General features: G+C 33.9%; 1 protein-coding gene across 1 annotated transcript in view; it reads left to right on the forward strand.

The window, feature by feature from the left end:
- The window catches only part of LOC106135505 (uncharacterized), a 44,071-nt gene that overhangs the window by 16,301 nt on the left and 11,473 nt on the right, over window positions 1–16,297 (forward strand). Inside the window, exon 3 of the mRNA XM_013335828.2 lies at window positions 11,712–11,779. Coding sequence (XP_013191282.2) covers window positions 11,712–11,779 — 68 coding nt within the window. The remainder of the gene's footprint in view (window positions 1–11,711; window positions 11,780–16,297) is intronic.

Raw genomic sequence — 16,297 nt, forward strand, 5'->3', positions numbered from 1 at the left:
ATTACACCCCCAGACGCCTGATATATGTGTCTATAAACCTTATACTTTATGCACACATTTTACTTACTTATATCATATGTATGTATGTATGTATATTAAGTAGCGATGAAATAAAATGTTATTAAATTAATAAACGCTAAATTGACCGAAGTTAATTCCTTAGAATCCTCTTATGTAGGTGATCTAAATTCACTTAAAAATTAAGCATTAGAATGTAGTAGCGCAACATTCGTAGAATGCTAGAATGCGACAATATATGCAGACTATGACGTTTTCTATTACATTTGTGTCATAATTAAAACATAACTAAACGTTCATTGGCAGCATACCGTGGTAATATGTAAGTACAATTATGGATTGAATGAACGAATATTCATCAATACAGAAAAATCGTCACGGCTCTAGAACATGAAATAGAAAGTATCAATGATCATTGTCTTACACACAGAAATCTGATATAATTTACGTTTACTTTTAGAACAATGGAATCGAGCGGCGCATCAATATTTACCGTATTTATGAACCCTCATTGACTAGAAATGCAAATAATTAACCAAATAAAAGTGTTAATTGCCGTATGGTTCCCGGTACCAATAAAAAAAAATAGGACCACTCCATCTCGTTCCCATGGATGTCTTAAAATGCGACTATGCGACTAAGGGATAGGCTTATAAACTTGGGATTCTTCTTTTAGGCGATGGGCAAGCAGCCTGTCACTATTTGAATCTCAATTCTATCATCAAGTCAAAAAGCTGAGCGTGGCCTATCAATCTTTTTTCAAGACTGTTGGCTCTGTCTACCCCGCAAGGGATATAGACGTGACTATATGTATGTATATAGGTATTACAGACTAACATGTAAACCCATTGATATTTCCTGTTTTTCCTCAGAACTATCTATTTAATATTTCAAAAAGTAGTAGTATTCTATTGAGTTTATAAATTAAAAAAATATATAAAATCATATTTTTCATCTAAATGTAATGTTTGAAAAATTGACTGGCTTATTAATTTTTCTTTTTAAAAATCTTTCTTTTTAATAAGTGAAGCTATTAATTCTACTGCTTAATACAAAAGCTTTATCTTTTGGTGGCATCCTAGACAGTAGTATATTAGTGGCACTCCCACCAACTAACGGGTAATTCATTGGCTGAGGTTTGTTTAAACTTGTTCGGTGGCACTAGTTTACAAAATAAAATTAGTACGGGATCAGCCCCAGATACTTTGTTTAAATACACTTATTTTTTATATTTCAAAAGAATGCTTAAAAATATTTAAATCCAATCAAGGAAATAGGTACTCGCGCAACCTTAGAATATCACTGAATTAATTTAAATTTCATAATTAAGTTAGCCAGCTGAACGTGGTCTTAGGACTTTTAGTTCTGTCTGATTAGATGAAGACGTGAGTGTGTATACATAAAGTACCGTTTTCGCCTTTCCATCCTTCCTTGTGAAGCAATTTTCTTCAGAGTAATATTTTACTATTTAAACATAATATTTTTTTATATGATAAAAATTATAAGTATACATACTATGGAGACATATGTTCGCTTTATTTTTAATTACTTTTATCATCAATAGTATAATAAAATCAGTGAAATTGAAAACCAAAGGACTTAGTAGAAAAAGTAGTAGATATATTTTTATTGCCTCTTTCCCGGAGAGTCTACATCTTTCCACATGACACGATTCCTGCATTCTATTTTCGCTTTTATTTTTATTTATTTTTATGCTCGTCGATTAAGGGTACCTTTAACCTGACTAATCATCAGAAAGTTTGATCGAGGTATGTCCGTCTCGGCCTCCCCTTCCAACGTTCCCAATTCCTATTAACATTCATTATAATATTTGATTTCATTCATCCTCTCTTCTTAAACTACTTTATTTTATATCAGTAGTTAATGCCGTGTGAACAGATAGCCGGTCCGAGCGAACTGCGACTCGACAGTTCTAATTACTTCTGTGTTACACAGAGAAATGGACTTGCTTATGTAAGTGCACAGATCTTTATGTGAAAACTAATCGCTATTCTAATTGCATAGATAATTCACTCCTTCAAAAGTTTATGCAACGCGAATGTTATTATCTATCTTGTTCGAGATTTCGTTTTCAATTATATTGGATATATAATAATTTAAATTAGTTTTACGTTATAAGGACATTTATTTTGTAATAAAGTTATTTCTTATCATAATAAGATACCTAGTTAACTACATTGTAAAAAATATTGATTCAATTCAAAAAGTTGGAGCTTTAGAAAACGTGACTTACACATATAACAACCAGCAATCGAAACAAGAGGACGAATTTCGTTGTTTTGTTGTATACTGATAGGTATGATAATGTAGGCAATTGTTAAGGAAATATTTCTAAATGTTCTCACGAGAGCTAATCACCGTGGAAAAGATTTAGAATATTTATTTCCTGCTTGCAATAAGCAAATTCTTATAGCTAATATATTATTGCTTATATAATAATAATAAATTTTTCGTCATAAAATACAGTTTTATTTTTTACTCTTCATACATGATACACACATCATATTTTTATCTCTGACGAAGTTCAACAGTCTTGAAATGCCACGTTCAGCAGGATATCTACTACATTAACAAGACTCTTTTTATGCTATGCTTAAAACTTAAGTAAAAGTGGGGCGGAGACAATGGATGTCAAATTACATGGTACTCTTGCATCATTTGAGCTACAGGTACTGTTTTGATACCTATCAAATGTTGTAAATCTTCACTGATCTATAGTGAAGATTTACAACATCTTAACCGGATTTCTGAGCTTTCAAAACAATCATTTCTGAGTTAAATGGCAAAGCCTACTTACTCATAGACCCACTATATCTTAAAAAAGGAAAACTATAGAATAGTTCACATAAAACAAAAGAATGATGTCTGGAGCAGTAGAGTGGCCACTAGAAATACTACTATTGGTGTTTGCACCCATGTATGGATCGGCCGAGCCTTATTGTTATTTTAACTAGAATCTTGACTCGTTTCGTGTTCGTTTCCTTATAAAGGAATGACACTATACAGTCAAGTGTACATAAAGTTAATGCAATATCACGAACAGGTTCAAGGATCTTAAGTATCCATTTATGTTATAATAGTGTCAATATTTTGTTCATTATATTTATTTATTTACATTTCTCTCGTAACTTCCCCAGCATAACAGGCTTTTGACTAAAAAAAGATAAGATCTGATGTTGATATTGAAATAAAAAAGTTGTATGAAGCAGAATTTTATTTGCAAATGGAATAAAATTTTGATTCATACAGCACTTGCCCTTGGTAGATAAATAATAATTTATGGACGCGTTCCGTATCTTCACAATCAACTGTGATGGTCCTCACCTTTTGGATATATCATTGGTCATCAAAATAAAAAATATTTTGCAGACTTTATTCAAGCAGTTTACTGTCAGCTTTAAATATGATTTCCGTGTTGTAAAAAGAATTAAAAATAAGGAAATGGTGGCACGATTGACTTTATTTAAAAATAACTGTTTTCAGCTTATATTTTTTAAACCTTGTTCACTGTTAACGTTGTTACCCGCGATTTTGTCTATTGCAAAACGACTATAGTTAACTGACATTCGCAATAAAGAAGCTCTATTTCCACCTTACAGTGTTGGGACGAGAAATGTTTGTTTACCAATTTTTGAGTTGGCTAGCCCAATACCAATAATAATATACTAATAATATCTAAGAAAATCGCATTCAAATCGGATCAATAGTTTTCGCCTCTTGCGAGACAAACAGAAAGACACAAAATCATAAATATCTCATTTTGAGCTCTATTGGTCATATACTTTCACATTTGTAGAAAGAAATATACCCTGTTTTTCGGTTTTAGAACATCTGTTTTTTTTTTAAGTTTATTCGCTTCAAATAATAAATTGTTCTATCTTCGGATACTTACTATATTTAATGCACTATCAAAGAATTATATAAACTATAAACAGATTTTAATTAACTAAATTAATACAAAAGTAAAGTTACATCTTAGAAATGGGCATAAGTAAGTAGCCCTTCGCAATATTAAAAATGCTGTTTATAAAAACTTTAATGTAGGTACATACAGCCGAAGTTAAGGCCAAAATCAACTAATATTTCTGTTTCCTTTATTCTGCTTAACCATACTGGAACATATAAAAGTAGATGAAGTGGTTAAAGTCCAAGAAACTTTACCGTTTAATTTCATAAAAATCACGTTTCTTCTCTCACCGGCTAGACAGAGCTAAGAGTCACTTTCTGAGGTCATATTGACTTGGATGGCTTGCCCCCGTAGCATGACGTTTTTGTCGCGCGATAAACTATTGCTGCCCGTTTCAAGTCGTAATAAAAAGCGTGGAAAAATGGATAATTCCCAACGAAAAATAAAAAGAAATAAGTTTAATTCTGATATTAACACTTTAAAAACGATATCGCGGTCGGAGCCGCGGCCAATAACTAACATCTACAAAGACGGGTGCTGCATGTACCTCGTGATTAATTATAACAGAACGGCACCAGAATGCGGCTGCATTAATTAGCGCACTGCGCCGGTCGTTATCTGGAGTTAGGTAGCCCTCGTGCCAGGTTCAACCGCTCTGTGCTTGCATGTAACTTTAGTGATTTTACACTGACCTACAAAATATCCAAAGTTTTGGTCAGGTCGATTTAGAAAATGAACTTACGGAAACTGAGCATTTACTTTTATAAGCCTAGATAAGGAATTTAATTTGTCAATACAGGTATAAGAATGATGCTGAACCCTGTCAAGTTACCTATGTTTTTCGCTAAGAAAAAATAAAAGATAAGGAAAAATAAAATGTTGTTATTATTAGCGTAAAACATCTTAAATATAAAATGTCAAAAAGAAATTACACACTCACCAGAAAGCAGAAATTTAAATTGGTTTTCCTGATACCGGCTTCGGATTCTGCCTTGTTATTTTCAACTTAAAGATTCTATATTATTCCTTCTTTTTATGGCATTGCAATTTTCCGATGTAGCTTTTCCATGCAGAATATTTGAGGCTTCGCTTTACTTATATTATAATAGTTATCGACCTATTGGAGTTGATCCCGGTTGCCTCGTCTCTCTGGGAGAGTTTGAGGGTTCGCGGAGAACTGTGATAGAGAAAAATAAGATATCTTTTTACACTTAGCGATTCATATTTGACCTCCACCATCTTGCAGAGTCACGTAATCCAGGCAGGATAATGTACCGATACATCAGGTTAATTTGTCTAATATGCAGGTTTCCTCACTGAAAGAGCAGCGAATGGCATAAGAACATTACGTAACTTAGAAAAGAGTCATTGCATGGCCGCATTAGGGTTCGATTCTGTGCAGGATACAGGCATGCTTTTTTGGGTACATTGTACCGATATATTAATGGTGTACGTAATGTAACAAAACGTCAAATTGAAGATAACATTTCTTAGTTGGTCAAATCACTACTTGGCAATCGTGATTGGCCGCACTTGGGTTCCTGTTCTACATTTACTTACCATTGTTCTCCTAAACATAATCAAGGCAGTAATGTTCACGATGTGACCCACATCGCGCTTGAAAGAGAAAAGTTGGTATTTTCAATCGGTCGTAATGTATAGTTATAATGTAATTGATCGTTAGTGTACACAATATTGACTTGTGCCAGAATGCGGCGGGGCGTGGTCAGTGCGTTTAATCTATTAAGATCCATTTTGTTTCATAGATGGATATGCAAGTCACTATGTGTAGGCTACATTAACGAGTCACCAACGTTCGAGGTCATGCACTCGTGAATTTGCTCTATAACGGGGTTCGTCTTCTAAGTTTTAGTGGTATTCTGCAAGCGTAGCTACTTAGTGTTCGAGTAATACTTATTTGTTGCGAATACTCTGAAGGTCGTTGTTCTTCTTTTTATTAAGTTTTTTTTTACAAATAGAACTCATTTTACCCTTATTACATGTGCTTAAAAAAGAGAACCGAGCAGCAGATAAAATATTCGATATTGGCTGCAATTAAATGTCACGTTTGAATAGAAAAATGTTCAAAATGCAGTTTTGATAGAACTGTACAATTATCAGTTAATAATAAGTAGGCTGAGTGTTCTCGGCGGCTGTGTCTAAGCTGGCTGAGTACGGCTGGTCGCGTCTCTAACGGGATTTTCGCCGCAACCATTGGCCCTGCAGCTCTTAGACGATGTCTTTGCAATCCGATACATCTAATACTGTTATTAAATTTATGTATGTATCAAACTGTACTTTCACTTATGTGTGGTGATAATAACCGACATCGATCAAGATGATACTATTGATACTATTGATACTATTCGCTTCTATCCGCTTAATATAATTTAACGCCCACAACAAGCGATAAGATCACATTGAATTTATAAAATGGTTTTGCAATAATACTTATAGAAATGTGATTATGACCGCGCTCGAAAAAGGGCCACGAAGTAACTAATTACAGTAAATAATTGATGGTATTCGTTTAATAACTTGGTGCAATGTGAACATGCGAAAGAGTAGCTGCAAACTGCGATATTGCAACAATGCGGCTGCGGATAACGAAGCGTACTTACGATTTTGTTTAATTAACCATTTTCCATTTTATCGACGCGAGGAATTCAGTCGAGAGGCGGAAGCCGACGGCGCTCCTTGATCTTGTGGAACTGCGTACATACCATATGTATATACCCACGTCAAATGACATGCTTGGAAGTGTAATATAAAGGAAATATTGCAAAGTGTCGCGGTGGTGACAATAGCAAGTTCGACCCTGTTCGCACGCTCGTCCCACTCTCTATTTATCGACTCGTTCACTGCTCTCTATACAGGCTTTTCTAATTGTTTAACGTCCCTGAAAGGGCTATTTTCATTGGTTGTAGTGGTTGGTCTTGTGGGTAACATAGGGAGTTTATTCATCAATTTAATTATCTTATCACTTATCCCTAAGCCCATCACTATTTGAATCTCATTTCTATCATTAAGCCAATAGCTGAACGTGGCCTATCAGTCTTTTCAAGTTGTATGAAAAGAAGTTTGAAACCTATTTCACATTGAAAACGCAATCGATGAAGTTTTGCGCGTGCGAACTTTCAAAGGCAAGATGACCTTAATCGTATTAAAATCCTTTAGACTGAAATGGTAAGATGACTTCTTTGATAGAAAATATTGAATGTGACGGATTTTCATGAGGACCTTATATGCGTTTGACCATATGTTGGGTCTTATAATGAAGGCTGGGCTGATACAGCGATTCCACGAAGTGTCGCGTTAACGGTACTCTGCACTCGCATCCGCCAAGCAACTGATATTTTACTATCTTGTTAGTTTTCGTTGATCGCATGCTATTTAAAATTGATGGCGTCTAAATGGTTGCGATACGACTTCTCGATTAATTAGCTGACAGGTCTAACTGGATGAGATGTGAGTCTGCTTTTCTGTGTCATTCACATGGTGTTTTCTTGACGACTAACCTATAAACAGATAGAAAAAGTCTGCACAAATTAACTACAAATATGTTAAGTATTGATTGTCTAATGTACACAGAACAAGTTTTAGTAATGAACTGAAAAAAAATACAAATTACTTTATAGGTATCATCAATATTTCGTTAAACCGTATTTAGAAATTATTTTTAAAAGTAGATGATGTTGAAGTTTGCATTTCATTTTTTAAGTTATGATACATAAATTATTATTTTAACAATTTAGGTAAGTACTGGCTATAATTTTTGTATTCTATACTTTTTTCTATTTCACGCCAATTGTCCGATATTAACGACAGTGTATTGAATATAGAGACACATTAGTAGTAGTGTTTATAGTTATATAAAATAATGGTAGATACGACCGGTATTGCAGAAGAAGCCAGTTTAAAAGAAACCAGTTATTTTTTATAGTCTTCTTCGATCTAGTTATATAGACTTAATGTGAATTCAATGACTTATTAATTCTATTTTGTAGAACATTTTCTCGTAGAGTGAACTTGTATGTAGGTAGGTGTCCGTCGTGTCACGAGTGTATTTTTGCTCGTCAAAGTAAATTAGTTCAAAAAAAAATCTATGGACATTTGTTTCGTGTGGTAAATGATTATGTCTAAACCATTAGGGATAAAGAAGTGATATGCGTTCGTATATGGGTACGATAGTTCTGGAAATCCAATGTGAATGGTAAACGTGAGTGGTTGACATTCGGCACACCTATGTACTTTTTGCATTGAAATATGCGGTTGCAATGTAACAAGCGGCTATCCGATTGGAATATGTATGTATTGCATATGATGATAGCAAAAACTAAAATGTAAACAAGAGTGTCAGTTTTCGCAATAATTAAATAAGTGATTTGTATTCGTGTGTTCCATTGAAGTCTTTAGGATCGCTACTATTTTAAAATCACAGTGAATAGTATAGTAACAGTAATTGTAAACATTGTTCGTATATTTTATATAATAAAATTTTCAAAGTAAAATCATAAGCATCGATTGCTGGTTGTTGTTGTTGTTGGAATGGTTGTTTTCTATAATAATTTTGCTTTCATTCTAATAAGTTCAGCTAGTTATAGGTATAAGGGAACGTAGTACCTTTTTATTCCTCTCATCTATTGATACATTTCTCTCCCATATTATTTTCTCCTACTGAGGCTTATTTTTAATTTGATTAAATTTTCATATTAAAATAGTATCTTTTAATGATTGAACTCGGTGGGCAAAGTGGGCACGGAAAGCGGGGCGAAGCTTGAGGTGGTCACGACGCAGTCAGCCCGGCAGTCAGTAAATAGCATACTTACACGAACTCAACTTTACGTTAACGTTACTGCAAATCCGCCTTTATTATTGAGTTATACAGTTCCATGCAGGGTATTTTAATATGCTGTTGACTGTGCAACTTGCCTTTCTCGACTAGCTTTGTTTTTTAACCAGTACTCGGAGGCAAACGACATGTTCGATCAATCGATTTGTGTTTTGAAGCAGATAAGGCCATGTATTTATATCGTTATTTTAATTAATACTACCCGTACTTGATGCTGTTTTACCATGTATAAACAGACGTAATGAAATGAGTGGATTACAGTTTGCGGGAATAATTGTACTAGAACTCATTAACGTTGGAATAGTCTGATGGATATAGGATTTTTGTTCCGTAGCTAGAGTTTTTGATGAGGTAATATTGGGAATGCTAAAATGAAAGGGACAATATGGCCAATAGGGCACAGCAAGTTGATAAAAGACTGGTTTATGTCAAGTTAATAAATAAAATAATATATAATTGCATTGATTATAATATTCTACAAATAACTGAAATGTTTTCCCGCATTTCAGTAGCGGGAGCACCATTCATTTATGAAATACTTTCGCTAACGTCTATGATAGTTCAAATATTAATATCTAAGAGAATTTTTGGAAGCGGATTGAAGTCGAGCGTAGTGGCATTCTAACTTCTCAGAAGTTGGCATTCTGAATCAAAACCTAAGAAGCGGACCCTGACATTTCGCCGCAGTCGGCGACCTGTTTCTAGTTGTTGGAATTTATGATTTAGATTTATCAAAATGTAATTAAATTCCGTCTTTATTTATTCATTATGTTGCAAATTTAATATACCATTTTTATATAATTTGCTTAATTGAATGTAATTATATGCTGATTAAGCAATCTGAATAATGTATGTTTGTCTCGTGGCGTTTATGCATTTTTCAACAGATAACTGAAAACTACATGTTTTGAATAAAATAACACTTTCTTATATATATGCCAAATTTTCGCATGCAGTAATTTCTCCTATTTTTATTTAATACAGATAACCGCCGAACTAAGGCACTGTATTCTTAAATACGTATAAACAACATATGCTCAAAGTTTTTTATAACGACGGAAAAGATACGTGATCATATTCATTGAGAGATAATTAAAATAATACACAGATATATTTCTATATATCAAACAAAGCACGTACGATTGATATCATTTCCAAGAATTACAGTACGTTTACCAAGATGCGCATTTGAGATGACGAAGACGATAAGGTAGAAGGAAGATACGAAGAACGGAATCACCCGCCTGCTACAGAATCACCCGCCTTGATAATTCCTATAATTGTGATCGCTTGTGACATGTAACGTCTTTCGCGAAGATATATCATATATCATTCATATAATCACGTCTACCTAGATCCCTTGCGGGGTCGACAGAGCCAGAAGTCTTGAAAAACAGATAGGTAGGGGACGTTCAGCTGTTAGGCGTAATGATAGAATTGATAGCTCGGAGTAACAAGGAATGAAAATTATATTACGGGGCAGTGGAAAATGTTTGTTGAAATTGTGGCATTGCCTCAGAATTTTTCATTGAGGTCAAAGAAGTTTTAATATATAAATTTATCATGAAAAAATGTGTTTTTGGAAAACATTTTATGCTGTTTTATCCAGGTTTTAATTTCCGTACCTACTCATTTAAAATTTTTTTAACATGCTTGTAATTCAATTCATTAGTTACGTAACATTTATTTAAAAGGCAGCTTCTTCTAGAACACAAAGCGGATCTAAAGTTATGTCGAGGCAGAAGTCGAAGGCGGTCCCGCCGTCTCTAATTGTTGCTATTACAGAAATTGGTCACTTAGTTGAATTGCGATAAATCACTACCACACTGAAGCTTAACCCGACAACCATTTGTTGATTCAACGTAGTATTTACTTAATTAAATATCTTCAATAATTTCTTAAACAACTTCAAAAATCTCTCTTTAATTCGTCTTTAAACATTCAAATTGTTAACTTCAGGTTGATTTGGAAAATCATATTTGCCATCTGTATCCGCTTAATATTAGATGATTAATAAGATTATTATTACATAGGATAAATTTAAGTAATTAAATAAATAGGAATATATTACGAAATAATATTTGAAAAATAAATTAATCATCATTGTTGACATAACGTACTATTACATCCCCAGAAAGAGAATGGCTCCTATTCTACTCTAGCGAAAACTACGCTCAATGCAAATAACTCAAATAAAATAGGGTTTATCTCATTTTTTGTTGACTTAGATTATTCAGCTGTGGATGATTGCTACTTGTCTGTTCTGTTATGTTTTCGTTACATTGTGGTTGCATAGTTAATCAGACTAAAGTATTGCATCCTCCTGATGTCATAATGCGGTTATGGATTTCTCGAGACTGGCGCATTTGCATTAAAATCGTAAAATTCGTTATATCATACAAAGGTTACTGATCTGTACGGTACCATAACCAAAGCATAGATAGAGTGGGTTACTTTTAAGGCTGCTTATCGTAATTATTGCATGAGGGATGGATAAGTGAAATTTATATAATGTTATCTCATATCCCGCATTAGATAAGGATATTTCTTAGTATAGATTAGGTTTGTGAAGACAAAAGCACAAAATATTATTGTATGTAGAATCATCCTACCCTACTACTATTACTACCTTGCCGTGAAGACGTGATTTTATGTATATATCTATGTATGTAGAATCAATATTTTTTGTGCTATGGTCTTTGAGTTGCCTAAAATTACAAGGAGATTTAAAGATTGTCGTTTTGCCAAATAAAGTTATTTGATCTTTTAAGAACCGGATTTCAGTCAAACAGTTGAGAAAATTAGAGAGCTGCTCATTACGTTGAGCGCACGAAATACGTTTCCTAAGAAAATCAAAGTACTTATATCTATTAAATATTTAAATTTACTTAATAATGTTCTAATTTGTTTCAGGAAACCGATAGTAGCTGAAAACGAAACGAAAAATAGAAAATCTACGTTTGAACGGAGCTTTTGGGAAGGTAAGCAAAATTATACGGTTATTATATATCACAATTAATCATGCTGTTCATAAATTTGTATTATGAATACTTAATTTTTTAAATAGTCTTAAAAGTGTCTACGTATTTTGATTGCGCGAGATTTTTTTTTTATTTTTTGTGAATATAACATTTTGTTTTAAGATATTAATTATGTACCTCTCATTTGTATCAAAACTGTTAAATATTTCAATTGCGTCTTATGATAAAAAGAGGGTTATTAATGCGCATACGTCTGCTTTGTGTACTTGTGTTTGTGTATTATACATGCTCCCGCGGAAATAAACAATACACAAAATAATATACTCTCATATATATATTGACTCTTTTAAGCAGTCAAATAGTATATGCTATAACAGTAAATAAATATGATTTATCCGTTGTTATTTCGTTTTCTTTTGTTTACGAAATATAAATCTAAAATAGATTGTAAAAACTAGCCGATCTCGCGTGAGCTTTATTGACTGAAGACACATTTTTAAAATTTTGGCAATTTCATTGCAAACTTTCAAGTCACGGTAGAAGCAAAAATTGAATTTAGGATTTTAACTCGAGTTATGGCCAGAACCCAACATATTATAGGCAAAATCAAGTTTTATGTCGAGTTACGATAACCTCTGCCAGGGCCACACCCATAAAACAGGCTTCACGGCTAGAAAAACATAATAGTCGCAAAATTGTTTATGTTAATTTCTTAATAGTCAATGTCGTTGAACTCTTGGAGAAATTTTGCATTTTAAGATATTCCTTGAGATTTTCTTATGTTTTATTAATAGGTGTGTTATTAAAGTGACCTAAGGAGCAAACATCATGTCTGTGGGTTCAGTCACCTGCAGTCAATTTGTTAATAACAGAGACGGCTTTTCCCTAGCAGCGGTTGCATTTAGCGAAATTTTATATACATAATTTAATTCAAAATTTAATTTTGTAATTATATATTTTCTTAAATTTAACATAGTTTTTGTTTGTAAATAATAATATTTCTAAAGAAAGTTGCGCACACAAGCTTATAAAAAAATGCTACTACCACTATGGTTAAAATCCTTGAAAATTGCCTTGTGAAAGTCCACCTTGCGCGGGCGCAGCCGTCCCGCACCTGCTCATTCTTCGCACATGGCGTAATGCAGTTTCGGAGCTGCGCTTGGACTGCATTGCTGGAATTCCACAATTTCGATAAAACGCCTATGAAGCGTGAATGATGATCTGAAAATGTTATTTAAGTATGGTGGAAAAATCGGTTTTCAGAATAAATAGTAATAACAGGTCAAAAAGAGTTTGGTTAATACAACACCATCACTAAACGTGGCCTCCAATGTTTTTACCCCATCACGGATAATATGTGTCGAACGCAATTATTTTACTAACTACATATAGTAAAACTTGGTAAGTCCTTATACTTTAACGTAACACAATTCACAAATATATTTGTTGTTGTCATCATAATGTAATATTATACATTCGTTTCGTGCCATTATGCCTATCGTCTTACATTATGTAAATATGTGAGTCCCGATATACATAAATGTTTCGATGAAGCGGTGAAAGTGGCAAAGTTTCTGAAAGCTGTCAACATTTGCGGTGGAAATTTTGTGAAACAAGATAATACAATACATTTCAAAGTACACGTAAGGTGGAGACAATAACAATGACATGGATGATTCTTGTATGAAAGTTTATATTGATAAATTCATATCCATATCTATAATATAAGTAAGAGGTTGCTATCTCATCGCCTATTAATAATCCCAAGTATTATTAGCCCTTCCCTTGATAGACCATGTCAAAGTCTGTTCGGGAAAAGAAGCAGCTGCTTTATTCACTACCATATCAGCATGGACGCCTGCACTAGATACTTAAATATGCTCCTATTCCCTTTGTCGATGACATTCATGGGAAAGAGATGGAATGTCCTATTCCAAAGTGCCGGGAATCACACGGTACCAAATATAAATGATTGTTATATTTAATAAAAGGTACTTACTACTTTTTAAATACAACGGATTCCAGTGAGGAAAGTGCCGCGTCCCGGCGAGCGGGTCATTATAACAATAAAATAAAGATATCACAGAACGATTTTACATGTTGATGGTTATTATTAAATGTAAAAATATAGAGGAAAATCATACGGGTTAGATTAGGTTCAAAGAAAGGTTTCTTTGTGGGTCTTACAGTACTTACTTTATACTTGTTTATACTAATATACTTAAAATACAAACATAGGTACAATTATGTATCTTACCTTCAAGTTTTTATCTATACTTTTCTCTATACTTGTATATTTTCTAATGATTTTTCATTGTCATAGGATATGTTGCCGTCAGGCCGACTGCTGTCAGTCTTTTATAAACCCAAGTTTTAAAACCGTAAAGAATCCAAACAGAAATATGTTGTTGTAAGAGATAATTCTATCCTCTCCTTATTTCGTAGTATGAGCGACCGCGACCTGCCTGTCTGCTTTCATTGTTCACCCACCACCACTTTGCATGCCGCCATTGCAATTTCAGACACTTGCTTTATGAATCACCATAATTCTTAATTTATGAACGTAAAAGTGGATACATTTTCAGAGTAATTGCCGTCCCATTGACCCGCTAAGTGTTGGATGAACTTTTAAGTTTCATTTGTTTGTGGTGAGATTTTTATTCTGTTGCTCTCCTTTTATTGATTTTATTTGATTACGATATTTAATATTAGTACGTAACAAGATTTTATTCAGTCAAATTATCCCTGTTTTAGTTTGAATATGTTTTTAAATTTCTATAGTCTTAATGTCCAACTTTTAGCAGTGTCTCATAATATTGGAAGCAATTTGTAATATAACAAAAACTTTGTAATTACATTGCGATTTTAACTAAAAACGCCTTTGACGGTCCTTAACTTATCCAGTTGCCATTTAAATTGGAAGGCTTGGAATTTCCTCAGAGGATGTAACAAAAACCTTTAAAGCAGGGCAGAAATTGTGGTCTAAAGGTGGGAAGCATAAGGTCGTGTATAAAGGTGCGGCAAATGAAAGGAGTTGTAACGTTTGGTAGAATTCAGAGCTGCTCAACTCTCAACATTCAGGCTCAAATACCTCAGTACAAGAACTTTATTTGGACTTTACTTACGCAGTAATGTATGAACCATTCACTGCGACACAGAAATCCGGAAAAAAGCAGTCTCGAAACAAGTCTTCTTTCGTCCTTACCAAAAACATACCGGTTTTCGCCAATAATTATTGCTGCATTGAATGAACTCAATGGGCAATTAAAGTTGGTTCCTGCCAAAGACGTTTTGTTTGATGCTATCTTCAGAAAATTGTATTTTGTTACAAAGAATTAAATACCTTTGCCAATTCAGACGAATGAGACTTATCTGCCGAGTGAAGCTATTGCCCGTAATTAGCAATCACGTAACTATGAAGGTTGAAATCTTTGAATTAATGAAAACTGGCCGATGTTCGACCTTTGCCAGATACAAATGTTGCGGTTATGACCATCTTGTCTTGTTCAAATTACGTAAGACATGTCACTGGAGAAAGTTAATTTAGTTTTGAAAGTGAAATCGATTGCACTTTCTTTCACTTATCCATTTCATAGTTTCGCTGTTGGAATCCATCGATTATTCAAAGAATATGAAACACTATATCAGTCATTGTTCGATTGATTATGAAATTCCTGGCAAGTTATTAAGGCACAAGTTTTCGGCTATTTCTTACTATTTTTATCATTTATGTGTATCAAAGATACCTAGATTGTGCTAGTAAGTGCATTCTAGGTATATGCAGGTTTAATAAAAGGACGGGAATGTAAAAAAATGTGCAAACAACTCTGCAAACACGTTGGAGCGGTTTAAAGGCCGCGTCCGGATTGCGAGGGGCGGTGCGGAGGGCACAGGCAGCATTCCAGCCTCCCGCGGCCGCGGCGACGTCATTTCTCTCCACATACATTCAGTCAGAAAAGTATCGGGAATGGATTATTTATTTATGGTTCCAAATTCAAATTTTTGTTTTTTTTGTTGTTGTTAGATTGGCACAACTGTTTTCCATTTTGGCGCGGAGTTTGAGTTGCATCTGTTGTTTACATTAAATACAGTGCTATTTTTAGTTATATCATATCTAGTGTGTATTGCTAATTTCATAATGGATAAAAACATCGAACAAAGAGTTTGTCTTAAATTTTGCATTGCCAATGGAATATCGTATTCGGAGTCACTGAAAATGTTACAGAAGGCTTACGGTGAATCGACTTTATCAAAAACTCGTGCTTATGAGTGGTACAAAGCGTTCAAAAGCGGTCGAGATGTGATGGAAGATTTGCCTCGCTCTGGTAGGCCATCAACGTCTGCAACTGAAGTTAACATCGCAAAAGTGAAGGAAATAGTGACTGAAAATCCTCATTCAACTTTGAGAGAGATAGCCACCGAACTTTCTGTATCTCACGAGTCGATCCGTACCATTTTAACTAATAATTTGGGTATGAAACATGTTGCCGCTCGGCTAGTCCCAAAAGACCTGAATTT

Source organism: Amyelois transitella, chromosome 3, assembly GCF_032362555.1.
Source record: "Amyelois transitella isolate CPQ chromosome 3, ilAmyTran1.1, whole genome shotgun sequence".
Taxonomy (NCBI): Eukaryota; Metazoa; Arthropoda; class Insecta; order Lepidoptera; family Pyralidae; genus Amyelois; species Amyelois transitella.